This window comes from Triturus cristatus, chromosome 4_2, assembly GCF_964204655.1.
Source record: "Triturus cristatus chromosome 4_2, aTriCri1.1, whole genome shotgun sequence".
In the NCBI taxonomy this organism is placed as follows: Eukaryota; Metazoa; Chordata; class Amphibia; order Caudata; family Salamandridae; genus Triturus; species Triturus cristatus.
Genome location: NC_140586.1, coordinates 30,060,938 through 30,078,062, shown reverse-complemented (window position 1 = coordinate 30,078,062; position 17,125 = coordinate 30,060,938). Strand labels below are relative to the sequence as shown.

The following is a 17,125-nucleotide window of genomic DNA, read 5'->3' as shown; positions in this document are numbered from 1 at the left end:
CTCAGGTTGTTTAATTCCTCTCAGCGCAACGCTCAAGCCTGAATAAGGAACAGTTGTGCTGCTGCAGCAGTGGCTGGAAGGAGGTAGTTAAATGATAATTAAACACTGTAATGACGCTTCTTATCCTACAAAACTAGCCCTTACCTAGAGATCTTTCGTAGTCATCCATGTATCATTCCCTCAAGGAACCAGAGTAAAAGGAGCTGCTTCCAGAACCAATCTAGTTACCTTTACGTATAGCCAACGCCCCTCAAAAAGGGGCAACTAAATGAGCTGCCAAGATCACCACCACATAACCCAGTCACTAAAACACTCAAACAGTCTACTAAATAGAGAAACATAACCAGATCTTAGTGGACAACGAAGCAAGAGCAAGCAATTTCAAAGGCATGACAAATGCGAGCCACAGTAAGAGAACTTGATTTTGTACATTTTAAAATGTGCGGGAAGACTAGATTCTGAAATAATAGCACCTCTTCTTTGCAGTATCTTTGTAGGAATACATGTTAAGAAGCATGTTTTAAATGTTGCTTAAAGGATGGCTGATCCCAAGGTATAAATAAAAGCTGAGATCATGTAGCTGAGCTTCCAGTTAATCAGGTGTGCCCAATGTAGGAGCCTAAGGGCAGTAGGCTATGACGTGGTCATATGCAGCCCTGTGCCAACATAGCTAGCGTTCTTCCAAAGACTAAGAATGCTTGCAATCCGTTCTCAACAGATGTGGACAAATTCCTACTCTAAAGGGAAGTTCCACCCGAAAATCAAAGCGTTGGAGTCAAGCGGCCTAAGATTATGGTGCCTGGCCAAAATGTGCCATCATAAGGAGGACACCATTATATAATGCATTCCTACACATATGTTTCCCTCAGAGCAGGACACTCTTTGACCGTTCAATGAAAACAGCCTGTGGGCCTCTGTGGGACAATGGACTACAGTGACTGATTATAAAGCAAAAGAGACAAACATGTAAATAGCCGCCCCTACCTCACATTTACCTGAGTCACAAGATTAATCTAAGTGGTGCCCATAGCAAGATGAGAATAGAAGAGGGCACAGATATAGCAAATAGAAATAGAGGTTATAAAAATTATAAGCAGTAGTTAAGGGTTTCAAAATAAGATACCCTTCATGTGCCAGATACAGGAATCCGTAGCTGGCTTGTGGTGGTAAAAGCAAAAACATAAAAATAAATATATTAAATCTAAGCTGCCAGTACTTCAAAAACTGGTACAGCAAGCATTTGTTTCCACAAGATAACTTTTTTTCTTTTAGGACAGACCTTTTAAACATTTTTAGAGATTACTCGAACTAGTGAAAAATGATAGAAAACAGCAGGCGAAAACCAACAGACTATATGGTGCAACTGCCAGGTTGTTTGTAGTAAATTGTTATGAATTGAGAGCAAGGCTGTATGGTGTCCGGACTCAAGTCACCTTCTCCAATAGCATCACTTAGAAAGCCTCAAACACAGCTTTAAAAACGTCCCAGAATATGGTGAATATGTGTGGGAAACATCAGCGTAAGACAGAATCACTTCTACAGTCTCCTGGACATACACAGTTTTGTTGCCGGGGACACCAGTCGACAACACTTTCCCTCGGATTAAAAAGCTCCATAGCTCATAGTCTTAGATGGGGAATAGCCTTTGTGACATCACGGAAGAAAACGTGTCCGAGAGCAGACTTGGCAGATATTCGCTTGTTTGGGTCATACTGCAACATTTGCTGAAAAGAAGAAAAAAAATGTTACAGAAACTGATGGTTTCAGACACCCAGGTTTAGAAAAATGACGGATGATATGGCACATCTCTTTTTGAACCCATAATGACAAAACTTAAGATTGAGCCTGGGAGCAGTTATTCTATACCAGTAACACCTCTAGAAATGAGCAGGCCTCAGAACTATAAAGGTATCACTAGCACTGAGAAGCATGGGGCACCTTGGGCGATAATGATACTACTGCTCCAATTAACCTCAAGTGAAAGCGGCCAAGTTCTAAGACCATCAGCCTCCAAATGCAATCATATCTCCCAATAAAATAAAAGTTACCATACAGCACACGGGAGTTGGATTCCTCGTTCAATTTTATTGTAACTGTCTTGTAGAATTTCTACATGGGAAAATGAAAGTGTGACCCCTCAAGCTCCCAATACCAAGTCCTAGATACAGACATTATCAGATTTATGAAGTGAAAGCAGTAAAAGTCCATATGCAGACAATATTTGTGGAGGTAGGTAGGTAAAGCTTTATTCGATATAAAAATATTTGTGGAGGTAGAAAGGGAAGGTCATGGAGGAGATGGTGCTGCTGTGTATCACACAGTTTCCCTGGGAGTATAGTCAGGCTGCACATATCTTTCATGGTGCTCAGACTTCACCACAGAAAAAGCTTAATTCTTCTCATGGTCCTTCTCCAATGTACCTTCAATATTCAGCAAATAGTATCCAAACAGCAATGCGCATGGAAAAACCAGAGTATCTGTTAAAAATCAATATCACTTTCATGTCATAGGCTACACCAACATTGACTGTTAACTCTTCTCACTGGGTTAAAGAATCCTTCCAGTGCTCCTCAAATTTAGTCATTTACTTCCATGCTTCATTCTCCATCACTTTCAGGACTCACAGAAACCTTAAGGGTCCATATGGCGAGATGTTTCCAGTTTATAAAATACCAAAAATCAAGATGCCCCATACACATGTAACATAGCATTTCCACTGTGCTGTATGTAAACATTTCAGTGACAACTAAACAGTAAAATGGTGCCCAGAGACATTACAATGGCAAATTCGGAATGAAGCACAATAGTACTGGTGTTGTGAAAGTGGCAAAGGAGGCGCTTGCAGTTGCTTGTGTCAATGGATCTACTAACAGAATACCAGCACTCTAATACATTCGCATGTCTAGAAATATGACAGACCAGATGGTATAAAAGCAGATATTCAGACAGACATAAGACAATGGGTTTCAGAGTGCCCACAGGTGAATGATTAAACAACGTGTGCTGTGGAGCAATGAAACCGCTAACGATTGAGCCCAAAAGATTAATGTCAGGGGTGGAGCTGGGCCGGCCACAGGGTAGGATGCGAATGCAAGAGCTTATGCGCTTATCGGCAGCCTCTGTGCCATTTCTCCTGCTTCAAATAGAGCCTGCAAACACAAGGAGAAGATGGACGTAGTGCTGAAACTTTTCAGACATTCACCCCTGTGACAGATCTGGGTTGAATCCATCATTCTTTAGCTCACTTCGCCACAGTTCAGACCCAGCTATATACTTATCAGTCTTGACCCTGTGCCTCATGGGAAAAGTCCAGCCCAAACTGCCAAGCCAGGTATTCCCTGAAGCATCCTGGGACCGGTTTCTGGGTAACACCCTTCATCAGCCAGGCTAGCTTTAATCCAGTGGCAAAGTGAGCAAGGGACCACGTATGGGCATACCCTGCCAACTTAGGGAAAACAAAGCAAAACACAAGGAGATTATGGACGGAGTGCTGAAACTTTTCAGACACTCACCCCCTGTCACAGATCTGGGTCGAATCCATCATCATTCTTGATCCTGCAGCACCTGAACAGAGTGACCCCATACCAGAGATGCTGGAGGCACTCCTTGCTGCGTGGTGATGCTTACCGACACGGCGCCGAGGAAGATTCAATCCACTCGAAAATGTGGTGAGCGAGCGCCCAAGATGGTGCCGGCTTAAAACTAGGCTGTGCTGCATCGAAGGGTCGAGCGGCGAGAAATAAAAAGCAGGCATGGGTTGAGATGGCCCAGGGGATACCAGACAGCCTGTGAGTCAGCAGGAGACCAGATGGCAACACAGAAAAGAATCCAGCAGAATTGAAAGTGAGCGCAGTCCCTGTGGCAGCAGATGCGTGGGGCTGCATACACAAGCGAAAAACAGGGGGGTGTTCTGTCCCTGAGCGGCACTGCTAATCATCCACGGTGCTGGCAGAGGCCTGTCTCCGACCACATCATTCCCAATGAAACTTGTGTCAGTCAGGGGCAGAGGATAAGGGGAGGAGCCGGCCCAGGCATTATTGGATTATAGTGTTGGGCGGCTGCGAAGTGGGTCACTGGGCTGCCCCATTGATGGATCTGATTGAGCGCAGGACAAACACGTGTCACAAGTTGACGATGTGGGACTAGTGCGCGACACAGGGGCTCACTCCAAATACAGACAGCGGATCAAAGGTCTGCCCCTATACTATGCAGGTGAATCTACTCTGAGTCTGTAGGAGGTAACCTCCTGGGCAGGAGGGGGGACCAGGCCACACCTTCACTAATGCGGCGAGCATTAAAGACGAATGTGCGTACACCTTAGTAGCTGCGGGCACATACGCCCTCCCCCATCCCCTTGTAGAGGGAGGAGGGCCACACCAGCGGCTATGCCGTGGACAATAACTGATGACTAATGGGGAGATCCAGCCCAAGGGGTCAACTGTGTTTCAGTGGAACTTGTGAGCCACCCCAACTGAAGGACACATTGCTATATGGCAAGCACTGACTTCAGTGCAAGGAACAGACCGAGATATTTCGCCTGCGTTGGGATTGAACCGATGAAACTTGGGCGGGCAAGAGCTCTGTAGGATGAATGCAACCAGTGGAACCTGGAAAACGATGGTCAAGCAACGCACCACAAATGGGCCCCACTGAAGCTGGGGACGGCCTGCAGAGACAAAACGACCACGCCTCCTTGGCAGCACGCATGGTGGCAATCCTGGAGGCCATAAAAGACAATTACTACACTGGAAAAACAGATCACTGCGGTGGCAGGAGAAGTGGGTCTGCTGCGGGAGGACCTTAAGAAACTTGTAGACACTGCCCTCCCGCAGGTAAACTAACTTACTCAGAAATTCTTCTCTATGGAGAGAGAAGTGCCGCTGCTGGGGAACAAATTGGAGGATGCAGAGGGTAGATCCCCATCAGCATAATTTCCGGCTGGTTGGGGTGCCGGAAAGGGCGGAGACCATCCGTAAAACGGTTTGTGGGAGATTAGATGGAAAAGACAGTTTTATAGGGTAAACCTTCTAGTTTCTTTTCCATAGGAAGGGCACAAAGAATTACAGCATTCCCATCACCGTCTTGTGGGAACCAGCGCCCAATTATAGCGCATGTACATGGTCCCCGACAATGGATGGTCAAGAAGTGAATCTCTACCCAGACTATACTGATTTAGTTCAAATACGGGTGTTCATGCCAGTAAAGAAGATGAGACAGCTGGACATTATGTAAGAGTTCTTTACCAGGCAAAGCTACGGGTAGTGCGAGGAGGGCAGACCCACTTCATGATGCCACAAGAGGCCTGGAACTGGTCGTCACCCAGGGCCTCAGATCCAGCCTGCCACCTTGCACGCAGAAAGATGGTGACCGGCGACATAGAAACGCAGGAACGCAAAAAGGAAATACGGCCTCCCCAACCAAAGAACCTATTAAAGCAGCACAGGAGAAAACAGTACTGGAGATCAAGCAAAGCAGTGAAGTCCTCTATAACAAGAGATGGAGATCCCTCGTCTCAGAGGATGAGGGAACCGCCCAAAAGTACGGACCCGGAGCACGACACAGAAGATGACCTGCTGCCTAACGTAACACCCATGACGCTGGAACACTTGGGATAGTAGATGCCTGATCGAATGGGAATTCTGTTGCGAGAGAGAGACTTACTCTGGGGCACAGGAGTCACAGTGGGCGAGAGAGCCCACTTCCTGGATCGAGAATGTCTGGGATAATATATGAACACTTGGTCTCTGACTCGCTCGAGCGGCCTCAGGTTGCACCCCAGCAGCAAAAGCACGAAAAGTTTTCAGTTGTTATGGTTTTTGGACCAGGCGTTCTACGAGTTGGGGGGTTGGTTAGTTTTAAAACCAAGACAGAGTAAGGTAGGGTGGGGGTTAGTTAATAGAGCAGTTTGTAGTTCTTTGAAACACCACAGTACTGGAGGGACCTCGGACAGTTTGCCCACTTGGACCACGTATGAACAGGGGAAGGAAGTTTCAAACTCATCATGATGCATACACAACACTTAACGCTGTTGACCTGGAACGTGAAAGGCCTGGGATACAAAGTAAAGAGAGGTTTGGTCCTTAGGACCTTTAACAGATACAAATCTGTCATAGTATACTTGCAAGAGACGCGCCTCACTGATGGGCAACACTAATATGGAGAGGGGGCAATTACAAGTAGATTGGCCATGCACAATAAACCTTCGGTATAAGGGAGGTATTTATTCTTCTCAGAAAGACGCTCCTATTCCATATATTATGCTCATTGATGAACACACAGGGGTGCTACCTCGAGATCCTGGGAGGACAGGAGTACGAAATTCTACCACTGGTCAATGTTTATGCACCTCCCGGACTCCAGATGGCAACACTCCAGACAGTGGGCGGCATGCTTGTAGGAGCTCCCCTGGCATGCACGGTTATAAGTGGCAACTTTAACCTCGATCTAGACATGCAGCTTGACAGAATGAGTTAGAGAGCGGAGGGGGAATGGACCAGAAGGCGGCTGGAGGGATTTACCCAAGCAATAGGATTGTGTGATGTCTGAGGGACCTACACGCTAATGAGAGGGTACTCCTCCTGCTAGGAGGTGCACAATGCACCCCCCCCTTACAAGTAACACTGCCCATTAATGTGAGTCTGCCTCGAAGGCTGTGGCGGATGGAAACTTGGCGCCCAACGAATGAGATTGAGGTAAAACCCCTAGGCAAGGCCTCGAATCGTTAGGAGGAGAATAAAAACATGGTACTGAATCATATCACATAACGGGAGGCATACATGACCACAGGTGTGTCATTATCGCAGGGGATATTGGGGATCGGATGGAGACACGCTCTAGATTGGCCACACTAGAAGATTTGACAGAGAGGGAATATGTGGAATTGCCTACGTCCTCAGGAAAGAAAGATGGACTGAAAAAGAGCCAAATATCAGGCAGTTGTCGAGCACAAGGCTCGAACGGCATTTCTTGCAAAACAAACAAGCATTGGCATAGCCAATAGGTCTTGCTTTTGGGACCTTATAAGTGTTTATCCATGCAACAGTTTATGTTGCACAAAGGATATTATGCTGCATAACTAAATACTTATAAGGTCCCAATAGCGAGACCTATTGGCTATGCCAATGCTTGTTTTTATCTGCTACAGCAGCAACAGATAGGGTGCTTTTCTTACTCTCCATTTGGGTAATTGAGGGAATGATTGTACACCTATTTTGAGATGTACAAGTACAATAAGCGTACATGCTAACATTTTGGAAGAGGAAAGCTGGAGATATTTTTATTTTTAAATAAATCAGAAGAATGTATTCTCCCATTAACTTCTGTTGACGTTTCCATCAGGTCTATTGGCATGTATGCGACTTACAAGTGTGCTGCTGCAGGATAGGGTATCAGAAATGCAAATGTACGTTTTTCCTTACCTCCCAAGAGCACAAAGAAATCACTATGGCAGACAGAGAGAGTGTGGCAAAAATGCAGTGAAATTGCCAGCAGGAGTAAGATACTGACAGTGAATAATTGGAGTCACACAAGACCAGTCCCTGCAGAGTCTGAAGCCAAGCGAGAAATCAGAATTTTGCATGTAGTCTCTCGCCTGAATAGGGAGGGTTGGCATGCACCAGTAAGGTGTTCGATGAATGTCAAAGGGTAGCAGGAGCATTTTTATGCGCTCCTTTCGCAACGTACATGGTATTTTCATTATGAAATTAGAGTTTAAAGCAACCTGGTCTCCGAACACTAGAGGGCGCCGCGCTCTAAGTAGACTGCAAGTGCACTTTACAAAGGTGAGTGCGAGCGGCTCGGGTTAAATTTGTTGAGCTTTAACTGGTTTTGAGGCAGAGCTCCAAGTCGCCCGTAATGGAAAGCATTTTTAATAATTTTAAAAGGGAAATTCCGCGTGCCCCCGGGATCTGATCCCCAACAGGATTGTATATTTAGGTATATTTAGAGGCTTGAAGACACCGACCCGGATGGGGAGTACTAGCTTCCCATTAAAACAAATGGCGTGGTGTCTGGAGTTGAAAATTAACCTTCAAGAAAGGTAAATATTGAGTCGCTGGTCGCCCAGCCTTTAAGTAAGCCCTCAATATGCAGGGCTCACAGGTGATGAAGGCTTCTCCTGTGGGGGATGCATTTTTGGAAGCAGTAGATGCTTCTATTTATAAAGCAGCGGCCAGTGTCCTGGCTCCCATTGAGAAAACTTTAGCAATGCTATAGAAAAACAAGCGCATGCGCCACACGCGCGACGGCAAAAGTGGGTTGGCGAGTGGTGTGCGCGGCAAAGGAAAGCCATGGGGCTGAAAGCTGGCGGATGCGCTTGTGCACACTCGTGTGAACGCAAGCGCTAGGCCAGCCAGCAGAACTTTGAAAACTCACCTACATAATGTCTCTCCGAGCAGCGCATGCGTGCTGACTCAGCGAGACCTAAAAAGGACAAAGCGGGTAATAAAGCATGGAAACTACTGGCATCGCTTGGGAGCAAGGAAATAGAAAATATGTCTATCAGAATTTAGGGCAGTCACATGAGAAATGGTAAGGGGGCATCAAGAGATTGCACAGGAGTTTGCTAGGCACTTTAAAGATTGTTATAGCACACGCCTGCAAGTACTGGAACAGGATGCACTGATATTTTTTGGCGATTGCTCAATGAGGAGACTGGTTGATACTAATCAAACCTGGCCAAGCGACTAGCCGAAACATTAAGATTAAAACTAATGAGGACTTTTTAAACACACAAATAAAAATCACAGTATTTAAGAAAAGACTAGATGAAGTCAACAAGGAAATAACTGAACACAAGGACCTCATAATTCAGAATAAAAATGACAAAATACAAAAAGACACAAATAAATTCTCACATGAAAAAGTCTACCCCTATATCAAAGAGGGATAGATTCCAACCAGGATTCCTCGCTAAGGAACACATCTGAATCCACATATTCTGATTCCGACTGATGGTCGAGAGACAAGCCAACCCAGGGTGGGAGAGGAAGACGAAGACAACGTGCTAAAGGAGGATTTTACAACTCTTCTTTTCCTGGAAATCAGATAATGTTCTGGCTGGACCCTTAGGGCTACAACCCTACCAAGGCCCACAGAACCCATAAATGATTCCCTTCTGTGAGAAAGTGGCTCTGTATATACTGTTCCCAAATAGGTTCAGTGTGCACAGAGTCCACAGACCCCAGAGGTTTGGCAGAGGCTAAAGTTGGATTTAACCTTACTCTCTAAGTTGTAGCTTGGTCGAGCAGTCAAGCATTATCAGAGGACAGTGTAAAGCATTTGTTGTACACACTCAGTCAGCAAACGGTCTAACACACACTCAAGAACAGAACTCTAGGCCAATGGTTTGTATACAAAATATATGGTTTTATTTTAGAACCAACAATAGGTATCAAAATATACTTTCTCAGAATGAGATGCTTTAGTTAAATACTTTGCAATAGGCAATTGACTTTTGCAGATACAAGTTACAGTTTGTTGCAATAGGCAACACAATTTCAAACACAATAATACATTGGGCTCAATGGGAATTTTATGTTATATGCAGTTGATTACTTTCAGGATTACTTTTCTAACTCCAGTACTGGATCCTAGATTCAGTCCTGGGACAGTTCTTGGAAACAAGTGAGAAAATTACTTTGTTACTGTTGTGATTTTTGAACAATATTTTGCTATTTTAAAAGTTGACACTTGGAAACTTTTTCTGTTCAAATTACCAATGTTATCCTATGGAAGGAATTTCATTTAGCAGGTAAGTGGGGTTATGGTTACTTTTTCAAGGTCAGTGTTGGATCCTAGATCCAGCACTATTGTACCACCTGTAAGCAGTTGAGAAACTGCGTTTAAGTTGTACAGGCGATTTTTAAGGAATATTTATAAGTTTGCAAAATCAACAGAAGAAATTTCATAGAAAAACAGTCAATGATTCCCTATGGAAGAAAATTCAAGTTACAAGTAAAGTATGTTCTCGTTACTTTTGTAATCCAGTACTGGGCTCCTAGGCTCAGGGCTGGAACATCTATCTAACACAGGTAAGCATTTACGTTTTTAAAGTTGGTAAGATTTTTAAAGAATATTTGTAGTTTGCAAAAATCGACACTTAAAAGAAATTTCACAGAAAAACAGTCAATGGTGTCCTATGGGGGAAAATTGGGTTAGAGGTAAGTACGGTTGTAAGTACTTTGCAGGGTCAGTGCTGGGCACTAAGATCCAGCACTGGCATCTCTCCTAATAGCAGGTGAGTATTTCCGTTTTCGTTACTCGGTTGATTTTAACTGAATATTTTAAAGTTTAGAAACTCCACACTTTCAAGAAATTTCAGAGAAAACCAGTCAATGTTACCCAATGGAAGAAAAGTGAGTTATCGGCTTTGGGTAAGCACTCGACTGGCAGAGTTAAGGTTCTGGGCACAGACTCCGGGGTCTCCCAGGGTCAGGTAAGTACAGTTGTTACACCCTCAGCGGCACAGGTGCAGCCGGGTGCAGAGTGAGTTAGGCCCAATGTTATCCAATGAGAGGCAGGGGGCCTTCGGTTGGTGGCTGCTGGCGAGCAGGCCACTCAGCTGTGGGAGCTGGGCTCCTGGTCACTTGCTCAGGTCAAATGGGGAAGTAGATTAGAGTAAAGGTCGCACTGCCAGGGGCACTCGGGCGGCTGGGTGCAGGGTGCTTTTGAGTAGTCGGGCGCTCAATGTTATTCAACTGCTTTGGCCCCAGCCCTACCGGCCTGTCGACCCTAGAACCTGCTCCTGCTCCAACCCGGCATCTCGTGGCCAGCAACCTCACAAATCCCGGAGGACCTGGCTACCTTTTAGCTCTAAGCCCCTGGGACTCCCATGAGTAGAGGCTCTACTCAAAACCTACCTCTAATCCCTGGCAGCAGCCCGGAACCGCGAACCCAGCGCACACTGCACCAGCCAAGCCTGGCCAGTGCCGGAGTGAACAAAGACCACGAGGACGACCCCACGGCGACTGTGATCCCGAGTCCGGCACCCAAGGACCTCCCTCAACACTCCTGAAGAAGCCTGCAGCCTCAGAACAAGGTGCCCCCCCCTACCGCGATCAACAGAGGGTAAGATTTCCCGATACCAAAAGGCACCCCTGCACGCGGCGCCTCGCGGCCCCCTGTGCCCAATCGCGGGGTACCTACCTATCATCCAACTACCCAACTTACCTCTCGAAGTGGTGGTGGCACCTGAAGAATCCTCGTCCCCAAGCTTGCAGTCTTTCTAAACCGGAGATTTCCCATTGAAATCAATTGAGCGCCCGAAGGCTCAAAAGCACCCTGCACCCAGCCGCCAGAGTGGCCCTGGCAGTGCAACCTCTATACCTACCTACTTCCCCACTTGCCCTGAGTAAGTGACCAGGAGCCCAGCTCCCACAGCCACGTTGCTTGCTAGTCAGCAGCCACCAACCAAGGCCCCCCCTATCCCTCATAGGATAACATTGGGCCTAACTCTCTCTGCACCCGACTGCCCTAGAGTCGCTGAGGGTGAACCAACTGTACCTACCTGACCCTGGGGGACCCCCGAGTCTATGCCCAGGACCTCAACTTTGCCAGTCGAGTACTTACCTTTAAACCGATAACTCTATTTTCTTCATAGGGTAACATTGACTGGCTTTTTCCTGAAATTTCTTCCAAGTGTGGACTTTTCAAATCTTAAAATATTCACCAAAAATCAGCCGAGTAACGAAAACGAAAATACTCACCTGCTCTTAGGTGAGCTCCCAGTGCTGGATCTTGGTGCCCAGCACTGACTCTGAAAAATACTTACAACTGTACTTACCAGTAACCCAATTTTCTCCCATAGGAAATCATTGACTGTTTTTCTGTGAAATTTCTTCCAAGTGTCAATTTCTGCAATCTTGAAATATTCTTTAAAAATCGTATAATATCTGAAAACGTAATTACTTACCTGTTTTGGGTAAAGGTCCCAGTACTGAGTCTAGGTACCCAGTACTGGATTACAAAAGTAACGAGAACATACTGTACCTGCAACTTGAAATTTTCTTCCATAGGGAATCATTGACCGTTTTCTTTGAAATATTTTCCAAGTGTCAACTTTTAAAATAGCTAAATATTGTTTAAAAATCATCACAGTAATTAAGTCGACTTTCATCACTTGATTCTAAGTACTGACCCAGGACTGAATCTAGGATCCAGTCCTGGAATTCCAAAAGTAATCCTAAAAGTAATCTGTTGCAAATAACTTGAAATTTACATTGAGCTCAATGCATTGCTGTGTTTAAAATAGTGTTGCCTATTGCAACCACTTGTAACTGTTTACAAAAGTCAATTTCATATTGCAAAAGTATTTATATAAACATCTCATTCTGAGAAAGTATATTTTAATGCCAAGTGTTGGTTCTAAAATAAAACAAGCATATATTTTTAATATATAAACCATTGGCCTAGAAATCAGTTATTGAGTGTGTGAGACCATTTGCTGACTGTGCACAACAAATGCTTTACACTGTCCTCTGATACTGCCTTACTGCTCAACCAAGCTACCACTTTAGAGAGTAAGGTTATATCTAACTTTAGCCTCTGTCAAACCCTTGGGGACTGTGGACTCTGTACACCCTGTACCTATTAAGGAACAGTAGATACAGAGCCACTTTCTCACATTCCTCCACTGCGAGTTTCAGTCAGCAGCAGCAGGGCAGCCCAGTGTCTGTGCTGGTGGCATCCATTTTGTGATGCCGGGGCTCTATAGGATTTCTATCGCTTTACATGTCGTCCCCTCTAGAAGGGTGGGATCATGCTCCCACATCATGGACTGATGTGGGGGTATGATTCCAAGTTGTTTGACACCTAACACGACATGTTTTGATGCAGTCATTCCAAAGTTAGCATTTTAATGCACTTAAGAGTATATGGTTTAACCGCATCCACAAGCCAAGCATAGCCATAGAGAATAGACTCTGGTAGCTGCAGAGGGTCCCTGCTCACACAGAGGGACCCCCTCACATTTTAAACCAATCACCCTGCCCTCAGGATTGTTAGGGCCTACCATAGGGGTGGCTGACAGGTTTGTGTGTGTGTGTGTATGTGTATGGTGAGATATAGAAACCTATATCTCAGTTAGGAGTGCTAACACTGCCTCACACAGGCTGCAGTAGCAGGCCTGTGGTGTCAGATTGAGTCTGCTTCCCAGGGGTGGCATAATACATGCTTCAGCCCCTGGTAGGCCTGTGAAGTGCCTATGCCCTAGGTACCCAAGGTACCATATACTAGGGGCTCATAAGGTACCACAGTATCCAATCACTAGTGCATCTAATATATGCACACCAAGTCGTTTAGAGAGAACAGAGAGACTGGGGTCCTGATTAGCAGGGACCCAGCCTGACTATAGCCAGAAACCATTGTATACATCAGAAAAAAAGTGGGGGCAACATAAGTGCAGATCCTACTCTCCTACAGCAACGTAATCACATCTGAGATAAACCAATATTAGTTTAACATCAAGTTGACTCCTGATGCTGGTTCTTTATATCAATCAAACATAGCTGTATTTGATTTTGGTTTAGAAAATCATAAAAGCACATGGAATCACACAGGTATTGCATAGGATAAAACAGTAAAAACATGAATAAAATAAACATCATACATTGTATCATGCAGCGTTCTGACGTTAAAGGGCACTTAGTTGGAGCCCCTTTACATATTTGTATAATTTGGACAATTAGTCACATTAAAATAGAGTTCCTGCATTTTACTACAAATTTTAAAAACATTGAGAGATATTCATTTTCTAAAAACTAATACTACAAAGGCGAGACGACATGATCTAAAACCCAAAAACAGTTGATGGACAGAATGCAGAACAATGTCATACATTCACCCCAGTACAGAGATCTGGGCCTACATCCATCGTTTTTTTGCTCACCATGCCGTGCCAGTTTGAACCCAGCCATATGCAAATCAGTCTTGACCCTGTGCCTCATGGGTACAGTCCAGCCCGAACTGCCAAGCCAGGTCCTCCCTGGGCTGGAAACAAGCATCCTAGGACCGGTTTCGGGGTTTCACCCCTCTTCAGCCAGGATAGCTTGATTCCAGTGGCATGGAGAGCACGGAACCCGCGTCTCGGCATACCCTTCCCACTCGGGGTGACAAATGCAAAACAAGCATTTACAATGCAATGGTCTCTGCATTGTTAAAGGTAGAGCTATTGGCATTGCTCATGACATTATTTTTGTTTATGTTGTTGTTTTTAAAAGATTTAAAGAAACGGCATTGTTATTTACAATGTCAATAGCTTAATCACTCTCAAATGCTCCTGCAAGGGAAACGCTTTGTGTGCTCTTGCACTCCCCCCCCACCCCTCCCACTTGTAGCGCGAGGCGCGCGCTTGTTTAAACTAACGATGTGTATATTCACAAAGCGCTTACAGGCTGTGAAGTCAAAGAGCTATGAACACCCACCTCTGCGGCCCCCTTCTCTTCCTAAATCCATTGTTTATTTTTTTGCAGGTTGATATAGCACAACCTCTAGCAGAAGGCATTGGAGCGCTTTAAATGACCACCAGTTACCTTACACAAGACGCATTCATTTTTTATAAACACGGGAGGATTAAGATATCACAGGATGCTGAATCAAGGCCGACACTCGAACCCTGTGCGTCAGCTCCAAAGTCGGCTGCTCTAGCCCTAAGTCTACGTCCTCTGTTTGAATTATAGTACCCACTGACCTGCCTCTTGACCTCGACCACTTAGGAGACTTTGAAGGCGAATTTGTTTAAGTTCTCGTGTGACCTGATCCATGCGTGAGCAGCTCGCAGAGTTCATGTTTTTCGCTGTGCCTTCTAAGACTTGTAGCCCTACTTTTAACTCATTCTTACAGGAGAATTATAAATCCGAACCTGTAACAAAAATACAATCTGGGTAGGATTAACTACCCTCGCAAGGACCAAGGAAACTACACGACCCATCATGCATCTGAGCTCACACTCATCATGTAAGCAGAACGCGTTGGCCCGAACAGTCAGAGGTTAACTTTAATCTCCCCCCTCACAAGTACTCCCAAACGTTCCCTTCCCACCACAGCCACACCACAATCACTATGTTTGCCAACTTCAGTGCTGAAAGGAGGTGCAGTAAAGGGGTAAGCTCAAAGATGCTAGATCTGCCGGAGAGAAAATAACCAATGTATAGTGTATGCTGACATTGTGAATACAATCCTCGAGACAAATAAAAGCTAAGATAATACAATTATAGAGCATTTATTTCCCCCCTCCTCTGCCCCTTTCATGGTATCATCTAGATTGCTGTTGAACAGTGGAGGGAGTGAGTAGAATGTCCTTCACATTAGCAGCCTCAGAAGGATTAAAGGCTGTGTCACCTGCAGGACTATTTTTATCGACCTCGGAAAGATGACATGCCTAATTTGAATTATGATATTTATGATCTCCTAGGCGACTCGAATGACGCAGAAAGGGAGGACCAAACTAGGAGGCAAAAAAGGCAACTATGCAGTATAATGAGGCACTTTTTTATAGTATTGCTTCATTATTTTGTGTTTTTTTATACTTGCTAACACTTTCTGGCCAAAGATTTGACCTCCTTGGTACCAGTTTAACAACCAAATACGGTCATAAACAACTGAAGGATGGATAACCAGTCAACCTTTGCGGGTGGCATTCTATTGTGCGGAAACAGGGGTCGCCACATATTTAGTAACGTATGATGCGATTCAGCAAGACGCATGGTTTGGTTAAAATCTGCAGATACAGCAGTGGATGGATCAAGTGGCAAATGGGGCAAATCTATAATTATGTGGAAAATGCTGCGGCTGCAGAAACGCATAATTGAAGTGGCCCTGATTATATAGATCTCCGAAGGATAACAGGTTGAGTTTCACATATGGCTGTAAATATATCGACCTCGTAAGGATTGCGGCCTATATCTGCCCAATCATGACAGCCTGGGTTTAACGGTACTCTTTGCAGTAGGGTCCCAACACACTGAGCTGCCTTTAGAGGGGTGACCTATAGCGCCTTGCCCATCACACGAGGGCACTGTGGGAGGTGCCAAGACTTGAAGGTTCGCCACCGCAGCACCTCATGAATAAGGCACATCCTCCCGGCCTGGCAGAATCTGGCGGCTCTTAAATTGCACCAGAAGCTGGTTAGCAAACAATAGAGCGCACAAGGGGCCGGGAGGGGCCGTGGGGGGTGGAAATGGTGCTGTAATTGGATAGGGCAGATGCACTGTACTTAAAGGTAGGGGGAGGATCCGTGTCAAGCACCGGTACTGTGCCATAGCTGAGAGCTCCGCAAGGCTAACTGCAGGGGAAGAAGAGTGCACCTGTGGCACCCCACACTCTCACCTCGCACTCCCAGCTGGACCCGTGCGGACCCGGGGGTGCCAGGGCACCACGCCCACTCTTCAGCGGATCCTTCGTTCTCCACCCGCTGCAGCTGAGGGTGCAGTGCACAGAGGAGCCAAGGGCACATAAGGAGCGGCGCGGCAGGGACGGACCCTTGGACCTCCTTACTGCAGCTCTGCCAGCACCGAGGACATCCTGGGGTACGGGGGACACCAACAGTGCGGCTCCAGTGCAGGAGGATGCAGTCTTCCAAGATAAGGCTTAATATTGGAGCTTAGACCGTTCCCGGGGAATCCAGAAATTTGCACCGGGAGTTAAAGTGGTTTGCGCAAGATCACACGGTTGGTGTCAAGTGGAGAAACCAGGATTTAAACGTGTTATGGTTTGTGACCCGAGTTGGAAACGTAAACATCAGAGCACACCTCACCACAAGCTCCAGGTTGCGAGGATAGGGCAGCGAGAGCCATGAACACCACGCCTTTCTCCGAGGCGAAGCAGAAATGCCTCGGAGAAACGCAGCGGCGGTTTCGGATTCGGGGGCGTGTTTTTCTTCTCTCCCCTTGCCATTGGCTGGAGGAGAGAAAAACACGCCCAGCGAAAAGTAGCGAAAAAAACACGCCCCCGAATCCGAAAAGGACAGGGCTTGTTTTGCGAGACAAAGACTCTTCTCCAATGGCTGGCCAGCATTTAAGAGGCCAGCCAATGGAGAAGAGGGGCGGGTTCAAGCCCCTCTTCTCCAAAACATTAGATCTCGGAGCGAGACTGCGCAAGCGCAGCCTTCGAGCCGAGACCTAAAAAGGGC

The 17,125-nt window shown here is 45.9% G+C and overlaps 1 protein-coding gene across 1 annotated transcript in view; it reads right to left on the bottom strand.

The window, feature by feature from the left end:
* Positions 1-1,289: 1,289 nt before the first annotated feature.
* The window catches only part of CDK2 (cyclin dependent kinase 2), a 115,846-nt gene continuing 100,010 nt past the window's right edge, over positions 1,290-17,125 (bottom strand). The window contains exon 6 of the mRNA XM_085599876.1: positions 1,290-1,724. Within this exon, the coding sequence (XP_085456002.1) occupies positions 1,620-1,724 (105 nt within the window). The 3' untranslated portion in view covers positions 1,290-1,619. The remainder of the gene's footprint in view (positions 1,725-17,125) is intronic.